A 16,961-nucleotide genomic window follows, 5' to 3' on the forward strand; every position below is an offset into this window, starting at 1 on the left:
ATTCAGTATGTTCGAAGATTTCCTTCTTTACTTACACTGTATTCACGTGAAACATGTTCCAATAAATCGGTCAGTTCTTCCGTGACATCTAAAAGATTCCCGATACAAGAACCACAGGAAAAGCAACCCTGTGTCGGAATGAGCACATGTCGATATGGGCAATGATCGCACTTCTCACCTATCACACCGGGTAAACAGGTGCACTGTCCAGTCGTTGTGTTGCAGGACACACCCACGGAGTAGCCAGTGTGACATCCACATGCTGAAAAAGACGAGTGTGCAATGATTCTTTCACTTTCATCCAAAATCTATCTATATAGATTTTCATTCACCGTGACTGGTTATTCGACAAAACCTTGACAGAATCTTTCTTACATGTACATCCGTCTAGTCCGTAGTTCCAGTATCCTTGAATACACTGGTCGCACTTACGACCAGTAACCCCTGACCTACATTTGCACTGGCCTGTTTCGTTGTCGCATTGGCTTCTTTCGGATGCAAGGCCGCACTCGCAAGCTTTGCAGCCATCACAGCGGCTGAAACCGTAATGATCAGGTGCGCAGCGATCGCACTGTTCGCCAATCACGTTCTCCATGCAGAAGCATTTGCCGCTGTAGCTGTCGCAGCGCTTCATGCCGCATTCGTCGCACACGCAGCTTCTGCAATCTTTTCGTTTCACGGCATCGCCGAAATAGCCAGGCGCGCATAAATTGCATGCCTCGCCATAGGTATTGTTCAAACACTGCAGGCATTGACCAGTGATGGAGTCACAAGAACCGATCCGATTGGTGTCAATGTTACCGGAGCACTCGCATGGCTTGCAGTAGTCGCTGTATACTTCAGGATTGCCATAATAGCCGGCGGCACATGCCTCGCAACGGGCGCCATAATATCCAAGCAAACAGTCACAACTGATCTTGTTTCCTTCGTCATTTACCTCACAACCAGTGGCAAAATTATTAGAGACAACCGGCAATGGACATGCGCAGATCAGACAGTCTGTTGGTGTGCCCACGGTAGCGTTGCCGTAGTAGCCTCGCTCGCAAAACTCACAATGGTCGCCGGTGGTGCCATTTCTACAGTCCTGCGAAATAATCGGGAAATATTTAGGAAAGTCCCAGAGATTTGAAGAAATTTTATTCGTAGAAATTCTAATTTACCTGGCAGATGCCAGTGTTTACATCGCATGTGTTTGCGTGGCCATTGCATTGGCAGGGCAGACAGTATCCGCCGTGTGGTCCCGATCTCACTCTGTAGTAACCTGGAGCACATTCCTCGCATGATAGTCCTTGATAATTAGGTGGACATTGGCATTGTTCTACGCTACTAGCCCGAACGCTGTACTGAGCCGAATATTGCTCTTTTGTGACGTCCAGAGTCACGTATGATAACCTAAAGAAATATTTGATATAGAAAAAAGACATTGATCTTTAGAGGTTTCGATGTAAATCAAACATAAAATTGAAGATACATACCAGACGTAGATGCTAGGGTTCCAGTATGTAGCGCGTACATATATTCTATGTAGATCTTCGAGAACCACCATCAACTGTTCTCTCGTAGCACTGAGTTTATTGACAGTGAGGAAATTGGCCTCAACGAGGCGGATGGATGCTCTGAAATTCACGGATGACGGTGGCTGTTCCTCAGAGTAATAAAATAATGTAGTGTCAGCGCCCTGAAGAATCACGTCGACGGCGCTGATGGCTTTGCCGAAAGGTCCCGTGCTGTAATGTATAGTGTAGTTGAAGTAGCCGCCATAGGAGGTCAGCTTTTTGTTTAGGTAGGTGTCCGGTGTCGAGAAGTAAACGACGTTCTCGAAGGTGTCATTGGTAGGAAGAGAAGCAACGATAGTGGTTGCGTTCACATAGTCAGGATATGTTGGTAAATTGGTAAAGTTGCCGCTCTTGTCAATGGGCTGAACCAGCTCCCAGTCTTCCATATCTATCAGGTAAGTCCAGTAGAGGCTTGCAGAGGCGCATCTGGTGGTCTTGCTGAAGCAGAAACATTTGGTGCAGCCATCCTCATTCGACGCCTGGATGTCAAAAGTGCCTTCGCGACATACGTCGCACGCTAGACCTTGCACGTTCATCTTACAGAAGCATTCAGCGGTATACTGGTCACAGATGTCGCCGGTGGTACCACGTAAGTCGCAGTCACAGCGCTCGCAATGCGGAAACTGCGAATAGCCGGCGCGACAACGGTCGCACTGACGGCCTACTACGTTCTCCTTGCAGGGGCAGCTACCGTCGAGTAAATCACATTGTAAATCACCATCGAGAACACCCAGAGGCGAACAGTTGCACTCTTCGCATCCGATGATAGGATGGAAACCGTAAGTACCGACTTTGCATTGGTCACATCGTGTTCCAGTGACTCGGGGTGGGCAGATACATCTACCGCTATCGGATTCGCACAGTGCGGTCGTAGGACAATTACAAGGTCTGCATCGAGGGAAGCCATAAAAGCCGGTCTTGCAGATCTCGCAGCGCCGGCCAATGATGTTCGGTCGGCAGGGACATTGGCCACCGAATTTCTCGCATTCTAGGCTGGTAGAACCATCAATGATGCAATTACAGGGCAGCGCACCGTTGTTGTAATTAGTCGTCAACGAGAAACTAGAATCGCGGCAGAAGCCGTCCTCAGTAACATTGATGTGGAAATGATTGTTGCCGCAGCGCTTGATAAACTCTTTTGTCTGATCGAACCGCAGCTTACCGAGGATCTTTTCGTTGTACTGATCCGCCGGTATTACCAGCATATAATCTAACCAGATGCTACGATTGTCAGCAGGCTGTTTCAAAGTCAGCACGAAATTCTCGATCAGCTGGAACGTGGTACCGCCACCGTCTGTCTGACGAACAATGCTGCGGCAGCCACTGTTACTAGGACAATGTGGTACCGGGATTTCTGCCTCGTAAAACTTACCGTTCTGCACCAGCATCTCCAGCTTGAACTGAGGATGGTCCGGTTGATAATACTGCATCACGAAAATATATTCTCCTGGTTGAGGCACTTTGGCGCGAATATCCACGCTGTTACTATCGCCACCCAGGTAGATCAATTTAGTAGCGTTATCGTAGATACCAGGAGGTCGATATTTGGCCTCAAGTACACCGGGTATTTCAAATTCGATTTTCTTAGCGTCAGCATCAGGGAAAAGTCCTTGCACACATTTGCTGTTTTTCCTCACGCAGATGGATTTTGGTTTCACGTAGTCCAATGACCATTGACTATAAGGAATGGCCACTATCGAGTTGATACCGACGTTTGAAGTCGGATTGTTGGTCGATCGCAGTACTAAGCTGACGTAGTTGAATGGGAAGTTCATAATAGCCACTTTGCCGTAGATATCGGTGACAACTTGTCGACAAGAGTTAGCGTATCTACAGGGATTCAAAGTAGCTTTACCCTTGCCAATGGTATCGGCCTCAATTAGTAGGACTGAAGTGGCCTGCTCGTCGCGTGGAGTTACATAAGTTACCACGAGCACATGAGGACCAGGTTTACTGATCCTAAGCTCGAAGTGAATTTCTTCTTGCTGGTCGTTAATAAGTGGTATCTCATTCTCCTCGATCTCCTGTAAAACTTCGTGATCGGTCAATAGATCGGTCAACGAGATTCTATTGTTGTCCTCGATGATAAAACCGCCTGCACCGCGGACTGAATCGAATCGCGTTAGATTCGGATAGCCGTAGTGTCTGCAAAGTTCTTTGTAGCCGATTTTGCAGGGTATGTTCACGTCTTGCGTCAGTATAGTACCTTCGTAGTACTCGGACGGCAACAAGACGAAGTAATCGAGAAATAGACTCTTCTTCGTAGTGATTTTGATGGACCAATGCCCGGGATTCATCACCATGGGCGATGGCTGATTGCCGTGGATTCCAGCGACTGTCAAGAATGATGGTTGGCTGGATGGCTTAAAGTTTATTTTAAATTGTTGCTCCACTTCGGATAGATTATCCGGAGTAATAATGATAATACCAAGAATCGATTCATTGTTGGGATTCACGTAGCGCAAGACCATCCGGTAGAGGGAGGACTTGCTGATATCGATGCCCAGCACTATCTCATCTTGCAGAGCGGAAAACACAGCGTAACCTTTCCAACTGTAGCCCGGGAAAAGGTGCTCCGTGAAGCCGTAGCGAACTCGACTGCCGCTTGATGTTTTGCCGTCTTCGGCCTCGTACTGATACTGGTGAAGAGTGGGGAAGTAATGAGCCTTCAGGGGTTCTTTGCACATCAAACCAGTCACTCTCGGCTGGCAAGGGCATTGACCGGTCTGTTTGTCGCATATCGGGCTTATAGAACCGCCGACGTCGCAAGCGCAGTCTAATCAGAGAACGCGAAGAAACGTTAGAGATAAAATTTTGCAGAGCGGAAAGGATTAACTTACCGGAACAGCCGAAGACGTTACTCTCCTCAAGATTATAAGTTCCGTCAACACATCGGCTGCATTCTCTGTCAGTTACGCCGGGTTTACATATACACTGTCCAGTCTTAGTGTCGCATTCACCGATGCCACCGATGACTCCGGAAGGATTACATTGGCATTCTTAAATGCAAATATAATTATATATATATATATATATAAAACCCGTAAAATTGCCATAGAATGCTATATTAATATATATATATATATCCCTCTGGGGAGAGGAAGGGGGGATAAAGAGAATTCTCAAAATAAACATGAACTTTCACATCCATCCGGATTGTAAGGTTGCAAATTCCAATAGAGCGGCTTGCATTGATTGCATATTCTGCCCTCGACCCGATTCTTGCACTGGCAGAGCTCGCCGGGCGGCAAAGAACCGCAGCCTTGGAAAGTCGCAACTATGCCAGCTGGATCGCAATTGCATCCCTCGCAGGTTGGAAAGTTGTAGTAGCCGTCTTTGCACTGCTCGCATCGGACGCCATCAAAGTTCTCACGACATTGGCATATGCCCTCGCCGTCGCAGGAAACGCCGATTGAGCCATGACTATCACAGTTGCACGCTAAAATTGGAATTATGACAATACTATAAGTAATAATAATAACATTCAAAAAATTAATAAAATGGTGGAAAGCTCCAGCGCAAATTACGTACGAATGCATTCTGGGTACTTGTAATATCCTGGACTACACTGATCGCAGGTCCTGCCGGCAAAATTGGCGAGACATGAGCACTTGCCCGCGGAATCGCAGCTGACGCTAGAAGAGCCGACAATACTGCAATTGCACGGTCTGCAATTGGGGTAACCATAATATCCGGAGACGCATACGTCGCATCTGGCACCACCGTATCCTTCTTTGCATAAGCAAACACCGTCCTGCTTGTCACAAATGCCTGGCTCGGTTCCGCGAGGGTCACAGTTGCAATCTACAAGTCAAACAATATACAACATTGTGATCGAAATTTTTACATGTGTCCAAAGTACTTCGAAAATTTCGACATACATGTGCAGAAAGGATAATTGAAGTAGCCATTCTCGCAAATATTACACGTTCTACCACCGTAGTTGTTCTTGCATGTGCAATTACCGGACATCACGTCGCAAAGAGCGTTGAGGGCACCCAGGGGATTGCAGCCGCATGCTAAGATCGTAAAAGTCGATGTAAGATTCCAGTTATTCGCACAGAGAAGACCGACAGAGATAATACCGACAAAATTTACTGAAGAGATTCACTCACGCAAGCATTCGGAAAACTTGTAGTATCCCTCCGCACAGAGGTTGCAGTAGTGACCGGCATAGTTCAGTTTGCAGGGACAGTTCCCGTCTGTCGCTTCGCAGTGATAACCGTCGGTACCAGGTAAATGACACTCGCAAGGTCTGCAGTTGGGATAGCCGAAGTATCCGTAGTTACAGGAGTCGCAGCCCGGCGGCGTAAACTCCTCTCGGCATTCGCACCTGCCGGTGGAGTCCGCGCAATTTCCAGTTGAATAGAAGTAATCGCAGTTACAAGCTAGTTAGACACGCAACGAGTCTGTTGTAAAATCTCTAACGTTCAAAATACAAGATTAATTTACAAGGAAACACCGCGAATCTAAACTCTTTGATTTAAATCATTTCGTAAGTATGTAAAATAATAAGACATGAATAACGATATACTTTCATTCTTGTAAATCTATCGCCGTTTAAAAGTATGATTTTCGATCTGAAATTTAAAAAGGCTCTTCCACTTTTCCGCATAACTCTAAATAAATTACATAAGAAAAAAAATGCTTAGTGGCTACAATGTGACAAACTGAAATTTTCACAAAAATTTTCTAAAAATTTTCTTTCAGGAAAAATGTCTATTTACATTTCTGTTTATGTTATTTTATAGCCCTTAATTTACCATTAAACTTTTATTTGTAAACATTTCTTTTATTTTTTTATAGTTTAAAACTACCGGAAAAAGTAGAAGCGCTCTTTTGAATTTCAAATTAAAATCATATTTGTAAAAGATGATAAGACACAAATAAAGCATATCATTATTCATGTCTTGAGTCCCTCTATACACTTGCAAAAGTTCATCCAAATTGAAGTTCAGGTTAGCGGTGTTCCTTAAATCTGGATTTACTCACGTCGACATACGTCGGTCGCGTTCAAAGGTTTATCTTGTGGCCTGTAGAATTTAGGCTTACAGCGGTTGCAGTTGATGCCTTCAGTGTTATCCCTACAATTCTGACAAATACCGCCGCCCTCGTAATTGTCGTAAATATCCAATGACAAATGCTTCTCGTCGGTCTCCGGATCGTAGATGCATTCGTCCGAGTGTCCAAAGCAGTTGCAAGCTGCAAAATATTCCCATGTTTATCGTGAATCAAAAAGCGTTAACAATTGATCCAGGAACATGTGTGCCAGAGATAAAGTGTTCTTTTACGCTCGCATTTGAATTTCTTGGACGCCGTGGACTGTCGCCATTTCTTCTGCTCGAAGCCTTTGCAACACGTCGCACACTGAGGTCCACAGGTATTATGTTGGCACTGACAGACCAGCTTCTTTGGCATATTGGGATCTTGAACGTCGCAGGTGTCCGCGTGTCCATTACACATGCAACGGCCGCCGATACTAATGTCTTTAATCGAGTAGAAATACTGCAATGTGCAAATGCCATTTTTCAGAAATTAAATTATAAAATATATCTTTCATAAGAATTTAATTGCAAAGTGACGTTTAGAGCATTGTTTATCAGAATGTTTTTCGCATTCTAAAAAAAGAATTTTCTCGAATTGTCATCGATTTTTAACGTAAAGATCGACAATTTATTACAGAATACAGACAAAGAATTTCCAAATACAAAAATGGCTGATTATACTTACTCTTCTGGTGACGGTAGGATCCTGACGAACGACAGACATTAAGTGGCCTAGCAGGTTCTTTGTTCTGAGGAAGCGGAAGCGGACGTTGGTTGCCCTCGTCCATTCCTGCAGCAGAGTCGAATTGAAGTAGTACTTCGCTGAAGGTCGGTTGTTCAGGATCGATATTGGGATCTCGCCACCTTCGAGCGGGACCACCTGCGAGAATTCGGTTGTGCAAATCACACTGTCGTCCCGAGTGATCGGCTTATGGCTATCCACACCGAAGTACGTGAGACAGTCGCTGGCGGAGTCTGAGAAGTACTGCCAGGGTGACCAGGTTTTTCCGTTGTCCTTAGACTTCTCCAGTACCCAAAGTCCTGGCCGGGGCGAGTTTCCCATTCGTATATAAACGTAAGCTACGTGGAATTCCTATGAGAAGAGTAAAAAAGAAAATATAGAAGATATAAAAATATATAATATAGAAAATCAATTCATTTCGATCGAAAAAATTGTTATCAGTTTTTCCACGGAGGTTTTACAGAAAAAACCCGCTATATCTAATGAATTTTGCTGTCCGAGCTCACAAAACCGTGTGAAAAGGCGTTTTTATTATTTTAAAGAAAATAATATTCGAAGTAAAGTTCAAAGAGTGAATGCCAAATGCGCACTATGCAAGATTTTGATGTTCTAAGAACGTCCATCAAGATCTCAAGCATACAGACTATCAGAGTCGAAAAAGAGAGGAGACAAAAGATAGAGAAAGAAGAAGTTTAGAATAATTAGAACAATAGTCTTTTGAAAGATTGAAGAATATAATAGACAGAGGAATAAGATGTTAAGAGTGATGAGAAAGAGAGACGGCATATCGGAAAGATCTTACGCAAGCAAATTTTATTAACGGATGAAAAAATACAAGATGCGAGAAAGGAGAGAAAGAGAAGATGGAGAAGTAGAAAAAAGCAGATAAGATGAAACGATGAAAGGCAAATGAACCTTTCAAAAATGATTAGCGACAGAACGTCAGATATCACAAGCATTACACAGCCCGGAAAGCAGACTGTGCCCCTGATAACAACTAATTCGCATAAATTAAATTACACACAAATATAATTGATTCCGTGAGATCTAGCAATTTTCACATATATAATTGTACAGTCAGTCACAAGACAGTTGCAACAATTTTCTCTTGCATATTTTAAAATATACAAAAAATATGACGAATAGAACCTATGATTCACAAACATGTGCAATAGATAGACAGCTGTTAAAATTAGATATGTATATGTCAAAATTACACACACACACACACACACACACACACACACACATATATATATATATATATATATATATATATATATANCAAGATTTATAGTCGCACATAAGAGAAAAGAAAGAATAAATCAACCAACCCTATAAGCGCGTAATATTATTTAATATTAAGTAATATTTCTGGAATAATGATAGAAAATCATATGTCTATCCCTAATAATATTAAAAAAATAATATTATTTAATGTTATTGTAATATTACATGTTTTTTAAATATTCAATTCTATATATATAATTATAGTTTTTCATTTAAAATGTATTGCAATATTAACTGTTTTATTATATTTTATTATATAAACTATTATATATTGTATATATATATAGTACTATATATTGTGTACTATATATATATAGTACTATATATATAGTACACAATTAATTTATAGTAGAAATTAAATAATGTATTGATAAGATTCGAAATGGATAAAAGTTGGATTCTTCATTGTTCTCCGGAAATAAGCCAGCGATAAATCTTCCCACTTGCAGGAAAACGCCTACTACATAAATGATAGAATGTTTATGTCGCTGATAAAAGACCGCCATGTCTCATCATTTCCTATTGCTTCTGGGTCATATATTCCTTTTTAATGTACTTTAAAGATCTCGGTATATAACTCATAATAATTTCTAAATTTTATGTAATAGGAATTTACTTGTCCCAGGTTAATTGTCAAATTCACTTCGTTGTATTTCATTCCTCTGGACAATGGCGGTGATTGCCACCAAGTCTCCATGCCATCGACTGCATATTCGGGCGGATGTCTCTTCTCGGGGATATCAGGATCGCAGTAATCACATACCTACGAACAGACAAGATTTATAGTCGCACATAAGAGAAAAGAAAGAATAAATCAACCAACCCTATAAGCGCGTAATATTATTTAATATTAAGTAATATTTCTGGAATAATGATAGAAAATCATATGTCTATCCCTAATAATATTAAAAAAATAATATTATTTAATGTTATTGTAATATTACATGTTTTTTAAATATTCAATTCTATATATATAATTATAGTTTTTCATTTAAAATGTATTGCAATATTAACTGTTTTATTATATTTTATTATATAAACTATTATATATTGTATATATATATAGTACTATATATTGTGTACTATATATATATAGTACTATATATATAGTACACAATTAATTTATAGTAGAAATTAAATAATGTATTGATAAGATTCGAAATGGATAAAAGTTGGATTCTTCATTGTTCTCCGGAAATAAGCCAGCGATAAATCTTCCCACTTGCAGGAAAACGCCTACTACATAAATGATAGAATGTTTATGTCGCTGATAAAAGACCGCCATGTCTCATCATTTCCTATTGCTTCTGGGTCATATATTCCTTTTTAATGTACTTTAAAGATCTCGGTATATAACTCATAATAATTTCTAAATTTTATGTAATAGGAATTTACTTGTCCCAGGTTAATTGTCAAATTCACTTCGTTGTATTTCATTCCTCTGGACAATGGCGGTGATTGCCACCAAGTCTCCATGCCATCGACTGCATATTCGGGCGGATGTCTCTTCTCGGGGATATCAGGATCGCAGTAATCACATACCTACGAACAGACAAGATTTATAGTCGCACATAAGAGAAAAGAAAGAATAAATCAACCAACCCTATAAGCGCGTAATATTATTTAATATTAAGTAATATTTCTGGAATAATGATAGAAAATCATATGTCTATCCCTAATAATATTAAAAAAATAATATTATTTAATGTTATTGTAATATTACATGTTTTTTAAATATTCAATTCTATGTATATAATTATAGTTTTTCATTTAAAATGTATTGCAATATTAACTGTTTTATTATATTTTATTATATAAACTATTATATAAACGCCGACGTCGATAAACTATTATATAATTTTTTTAATCACTTCTATAATTTATTATATAAACAAAGTCGAAATAATTTTGTGCAAAAATGTATTTTATAATAAAAAAAGAGGATATATATATATATATATATATGTATACAAGTATATAACATATACAGTGTCCCAAATTAATCTCGGTTCCGTGGTGTGCAATTAGAACGGGTAAAACTGAGCAAAACCCAATAAACAGGAAATCATTAATACAACGTTATTACAATGATATTTTATAACATGTAAAATTTTCATATATGTAGTTCTTAATGTTGTATATAATATCATTGTTAATAATATTTGACCCAAACATTAAAAATAATATTTAAATAATATGATTTTAATATTTAGTAGTATCATATTATAACCGTTTAAGAACATTTATAAAATATGATATCAAAATGTTTATAAAATCCACATAAAATCAATGTTTCAAAAAATTGATTTAATGTTTCTTGCTTATTGGAGAGTCACGTATCATTTCGCAAAATTCGCAATAGTTAGTGAGGAATTAATTATTTTGCCTGAACTAATAAGTGCACGGGAAAGTGTAGGCTAGACTCTGTATAAAAAAAACAGCTTACTACTGAAATCCCCTAGTAACAATAAGTATCAATTGGTAACGAGAGGTGTGTTTCTTTTTGGCCCACAATCCTGTGTCATATGCCGCCTTTAGAAATCAGTTGACGCTCATCATTGCTAGGAGATAAGAAGTAAGCCATTTTTCTTTATACAATGTCTGGTCTATCTTTTCCCGTGCGTCCATTAACTCAGACAAAATAATTAATTCTTCACTAACTATTGCAAATTTTGCGAAACAGTACATTACTTTTCTGCTATGGTTTACCCGATTTACTTGCACACAACTGAGATTAGTTTGAAACACCCTGTACATATATATATATTATTTTTATATTATTATAATTTTATTTTATTTTTAATATTCTATAATATTAAATATTACTATAATATTAAAAAATATTTCTATAATATAAAAAAATATTACATAATTTCCTTAGAATATTATAAGAATATTATTTTAATATTTAATAATATTCATATAATATTCTAGGAATATTATGCGCTTATAAAGAATAAACTCTAATTTTGAAAATATACTCTTTTTATGAGATAATAAAATGAAGTAAAAACGAAATTTCCTCAGAAAAAACATGTTTCGTTGACATTTATCAAAACCTGAAAAACGCGAATATTGTACACATCTCGATATCGTTTTAAAAGATCTGTTTTCTATTGCTGCACTGGCTGCATTAGTTCTCTTTCCCACCAAATCTCAAGAAAGAGAGGAATTGAGAACCAGTGTAAATTAGTGCAACAAATGCAGCAATAGAAAATAGACCCAAAATATTGAGAAGAAAATGCTTAACTCGGGAAGTCATTTTTTTTTATTACGTAAACAATCACCTGGAACCATTAGAATTAAAAGTCGCTATTATAAACGAAATATAGCATATCATTAATTGCTCCTTGATTCATTATTATTTAGGGATATTGTAAATATAGATTTACTCGCTACTTTTTGAAAAAAATGAGCAAAAATTTTAAAAAATATTTAAGAATCGAAATAAGCACATTAAGTGTCTTATTATGACAGTATTTCTGTCATTAATGAATAAAGATATTAATTTAAAAAATTTGTTATTGCCTATTTCAATGAAAAAAGATATTTAAAGGTTCATGAATAATAATTATTAAAAAATATTGAAAATATATTAAATAATATTCATTTTATAAGAATGTAAAGCTAAATCGCAGTCATATTATTGATTCATTACTAATATTGATTCATTATTAGTATTAATTCACGATTGTAAAAATTATTAGAGAATGTCGAAAAATGAACTATATTACAAAACTCAAATTGTTATCTTTAATATCAAACCAAGTTACTTATCAAATCACCTTCGTACATATTAACATAATAGCCTTAATATATAAAGTTAAACCAATCTAAAACGCATAGATTTATTAGCAGAAGTTTTAGAATTGTATAATGTCATGATTTCAAGTTATTATATATTATATTATAAATATTATGTTAAAAATGAATCTCTCTCTCTCTCCCCCTCTGTGTGTGTGTGTGTGTGTGTGTGTGTGTGTGTGTGTGTGTGTGTGTGTGTGTGTGTGTGTGTGTGTGTGTGTGTGTGTGTGTGTGTGTGTGTGTGTGTGTGTGTGTGTGTGTGTGTGTGTGTGTGTGTGTGTGTGTGTGTGTGTGTGTGTGTGTGTGTGTGTGTGTGTGTGTGTGTGTGTGTGTGTGTGTGTGTGTGTGTGTGTGTGTGTGTGTGTGTGTGTGTGTGTGTGTGTGTGTGTGTGTGTGTGTGTGTGTGTGTGTGTGTGTGTGTGTGTGTGTGTGTGTGTGTGTGTGTGTGTGTGTGTGTGTGTGTGTGTGTGTGTGTGTGTGTGTGTGTGTGTGTGTGTGTGTGTGTGTGTGTGTGTGTGTGTGTGTGTGTGTGTGTGTGTGTGTGTGTGTGTGTGTGTGTGTGTGTGTGTGTGTGTGTGTGTGTGTGTGTGTGTGTGTGTGTGTGTGTGTGTGTGTGTGTGTGTGTGTGTGTGTGTGTGTGTGTGTGTGTGTGTGTGTGTGTGTGTGTGTGTGTGTGTGTGTGTGTGTGTGTGTGTGTGTGTGTGTGTGTGTGTGTGTGTGTGTGTGTGTGTGTGTGTGTGTGTGTGTGTGTGTGTGTGTGTGTGTGTGTGTGTGTGTGTGTGTGTGTGTGTGTGTGTGTGTGTGTGTGTGTGTGTGGTATTTTAATCATAAATATAATAGTTTGAATTATAATACATATATATTTATTTATAATAATATGCGAGATGAATAAATAATAATATGTGAGATGAATAAATAATATTTCAAAATAGTATAACACAATAGTTTAATAGTTAAATACTCTTTTTTTAATGCAGTTTGGAATATAATCGATAATCCAATTCAATGTACGTAATATTAATATAAATTTTCAATATTAATAGCGAATATCGAAATATAACTCGTAATATACGCACCGATCACATATTACAATATTATACTATTTTAACAATGTTTTGAAATATTGCTACAACATTATTGAAGTAATGTTGCAAAATAATATCTTTGAAATATCACACTGCAACATGCAATGTTACTACAAGCTTTTGTGCTATATGGAATTCTTACTAATTCTTCTTTTTAAAGGCTTTTTACTAAAGGCTTCTTACTAAGGTTGCGTTCAAGGAACGCGCTATTAACGCCGATTAGCGCTAATTCTATCCTTGTCATATATCTGTGGAACAAAAATAAAATTACGCGTTAATGCTGATAGTGTGATCTCCGAACGCAGCCTAAGAAGCCATGATTAAGCATTGGCTACATTCAACAGAGAAAGCAGTTTTGTAACTGTTGCAAAATTCATGAATCTTAGTATATGCTCTTGGATTCAACCAAAATTAAGAACATACACCAATCAGATTCACGAATTTTACAACAGTTGCAATGCTGCTTTCTCTGCTGAATACAGCCGTTTTCTTTTCGATTTTAGTACGTTATCGAGTTGCGCGTATTTTAAGTTTGATAAGTGTAAACGAAAACTGTTTCTTCTTAAGAAATCTCATTTTTGCTTCATTCTGTTATCTCGTACTTATGAGAACAATTTCAAGAAACAGTTCAAACGCTGGGGAGGATGAGGATCTTTCAGAAATCTATATAAGCCATTCGTGTCATAAACTTCATAAGGAGCGTCTCAATTTCGGACGCGCGAACGAGATTGCATGTTATCGAGGGGTCACCCTTATCTTACATATTATCGGTTCTCTCGTTTCTAGTTTAAGCAGTGTTTCCTTTTGCTTGAGCCCGAGATAGGTATACGATGGCAACATTATGAATTAAAGCGTCGTAATCTAAATATTAATAGTCCAGAAAGGACTGGACCAGTGCGCCTGGTCGCCTCTTTCTCATATCGCGGCTCGAGCAGCAATTAAAACATGAATATGAATGAGACATTACTCGCAGGACACTTCGTAATGACGAGTGTAAGTTAAAATTTTCAGACCTGACAAATCATACGTTATTAATATTGCATAGGAATTATACCAACACATGGTAATATTAACGCATTATTAATAATTTGCATATGTTAACGTAATAAACATGTTAGATTCACGACGTATATCTTCGGTTGAACTGCGAAGAATCACACTACTGCGGGAAATTTGACGTCAATCCTGCGAGTCTATCGCGTACTGAGAACAATAATAGATCGTATAAATTGATTCTCTCGGCTGGATCTTCCTTAATCCAGATCTATAATAGATGTGATAAGCCTTTAGACTTTTGCTCTAAGCAACAAAATGTAATGCGATTCCGAAAAGATATTTCTCGCGCCGTCAAAAATAATGGCATTTAATCTTATGAATTGCAACGTCTGATAGCGCTGGAAATATTTTTTATCAGAAATTGTTATAATTTAATGCTTAGAAAAGCACTACAAAAGGTTAAAGGCTTATTGTATACCTATTGTAGATCCAACCTTAAGGAAAACGTGCAATCGCGGTTGAGCTTTACTCTGACTCATAGACAAATTCTTTTCACGTTAGTAGAATGCTGATCTGTAATTTCAAAAGAACATTCAAGATTGGAAATTATTTTACAGCAATACAACCGTGATCCGTTAGAGCACTCAAAAATGACATAGAAATTCTACACTCAGGGAACATATTTAGGGAAATGTTTTACTGATCCAGTTAGAATTCTAAAAAAAATGTCACAAATAAAATGTATCGCTGTATTCTGTATCTGCTAGAAAATTGTCTGTGGTAAAATTTAGGACTTGTTACTAATTTTTAATAAAAAGTGTAACTGGTCTTAATCTAAATAGGTTCCATAAAGAGACTTTCTTACTAAATTAGACCAATAGTTCAGATAAAAATTGCATCTCTGTTACTTATATTGATTAGATATAACACATATATGACATTGAAGTATTTGTTACTCATTTATCTATCTTAACTAATTTCTCATATCCAGGTAACTTTTGTTATGTTTGCAAGACTATCGTTTCTATCGTAAAATCTCATTTTCTTCTTCAAATTCCTAATTTCTTTCCTTAGCTTTAAATATAATTGCTTTTTTAACTTAAATGTTTGTGAATCTTAATCGAAGATGAAAGAAAAGATTGAGAATATCATCGCATGCGATTGTACAATAATGTGTGACAAAGTTCTTTACAATTTATAACAAGGGAAGTATAGTTGCATTAATGAACTTCTTTGTATTTGACGTTCAATTAATAAAAAAAAACAATTTTTTACGAACAGTCTCATTCATGCATCTTAGAGTAATAGGCGATCATTTCTCCCTTATCGTAGTTTTGAAACAGTAGAAGAGATAGCGAGAGTTGCATTCGGCAGATAATTTTAAATATTTATTCGACACATATAGTTTTCTATGCGAAAGAAAAGGAAAAGGAGAGGAAATAGTTAAATAAACAGATTGATGTTTCGAAGTCAGTAAATTCTTGGACTCACAGAATTGAATGGTAGATAAAACTCAGTACAAATATTGGAGATGAAAATATCACGATCTTCTTAACGCGCGAGAATATAGAACGAATCGTTCTCTCGTTGCTTGCGTTAATATCGCTGTATTTTATATATTAAATGTAGTTTTGGGACGCAAGAAAATATATAAAATTCTCTCTTCCCTTTAATCCATTTATCCTCCTTCAATAATGAAATTATTTTTTTCTTCTAATGTTCCGCTCTCATTCTCGTTGTATATAATAAAAAATTTTATTTAAATTTAAATTGTCTCAGTTTTGATAATGAAACTCACTATAACTTATCGGATATTTTTTTAAACATTATGCACTGTACCATGAATTATTATATATGTTTCGGACATCTTTCGGTAGAATCGAACTCACCTGTCCTTGAATCAAGTTGATATCCTCGTCCTGGTCCGCGTTCGCACCGACGAGTTTACAATAAAGTTCAGGACCAGTGGTGTCGACGCCGCATGTAGCCGAGGCGACGATCTCCTTGCCCTCAGCCAGGTTGAAGTACGGTGGCGTCAGAATCTCGCACCTGAACAGCCGGACGACCAGTAGAAGAACGACTAAGATCGCCAATGACCGCATCCCGCCAGCAACAGAAAATCGACACCTTCTCAAGTTCTCTCCTGAGAAATTCCTACACTCTCTTCCTCTCTCTTTTTGCTTCCTCGCACTCGTCTTCCCTACACGCCTTCCACCTCGCTTTAGTGCTCTCTCGCTCTCTTATACGAGAGAGACACTGACGATTATGATGCCTGCGCGCCTTCTCGGTGCTGACTATTCGGACCGTGTTTCATCCAGCGCGCCGGAGACTCGCCAGATGAGGAGGGTCCGGTGGGGGTGGAATGGATCAGTGGTCTTCAAATCGCAGCTCTGCATAGATTCGCTGAGCTTTTGTATCCTGCTGATTGCGTGTCATTAATACA

General features: G+C 37.9%; 1 protein-coding gene across 2 annotated transcripts in view; it reads right to left on the reverse strand.

The window, feature by feature from the left end:
• LOC106749965 (laminin subunit alpha) overlaps nucleotides 1-16,799 on the reverse strand; it is a 33,607-nt gene extending 16,808 nt beyond the window's left edge. The window contains exons 1-14 of one of the 2 annotated variants that reach the window (XM_014629960.1): nucleotides 16,408-16,799; nucleotides 10,029-10,175; nucleotides 7,287-7,694; nucleotides 6,848-7,061; nucleotides 6,549-6,758; nucleotides 5,672-5,944; nucleotides 5,438-5,575; nucleotides 5,088-5,360; nucleotides 4,696-4,995; nucleotides 4,397-4,555; nucleotides 1,476-4,332; nucleotides 1,161-1,392; nucleotides 376-1,084; nucleotides 36-262 (exon numbers count right to left, since the gene is read on the reverse strand). In XM_014629960.1, coding sequence (XP_014485446.1) covers nucleotides 36-262; nucleotides 376-1,084; nucleotides 1,161-1,392; nucleotides 1,476-4,332; nucleotides 4,397-4,555; nucleotides 4,696-4,995; nucleotides 5,088-5,360; nucleotides 5,438-5,575; nucleotides 5,672-5,944; nucleotides 6,549-6,758; nucleotides 6,848-7,061; nucleotides 7,287-7,694; nucleotides 10,029-10,175; nucleotides 16,408-16,620 — 6,360 coding nt within the window. In that variant the 5' untranslated portion in view covers nucleotides 16,621-16,799. Of the gene's footprint in view, nucleotides 1-35; nucleotides 263-375; nucleotides 1,085-1,160; nucleotides 1,393-1,475; nucleotides 4,333-4,396; nucleotides 4,556-4,695; nucleotides 4,996-5,087; nucleotides 5,361-5,437; nucleotides 5,576-5,671; nucleotides 5,945-6,548; nucleotides 6,759-6,847; nucleotides 7,062-7,286; nucleotides 7,695-9,249; nucleotides 9,393-10,028; nucleotides 10,176-16,407 lie in introns of those variants that run through there. The other variant, XM_014629961.1, reaches the window with a different exon arrangement.
• Between the last annotated feature and the right edge of the window lie 162 nt (nucleotides 16,800-16,961).

The sequence above is a fragment of the Dinoponera quadriceps genome, unplaced genomic scaffold, assembly GCF_001313825.1.
Source record: "Dinoponera quadriceps isolate SergipeBrazil2010 unplaced genomic scaffold, ASM131382v1 scaffold4160, whole genome shotgun sequence".
Taxonomy (NCBI): Eukaryota; Metazoa; Arthropoda; class Insecta; order Hymenoptera; family Formicidae; genus Dinoponera; species Dinoponera quadriceps.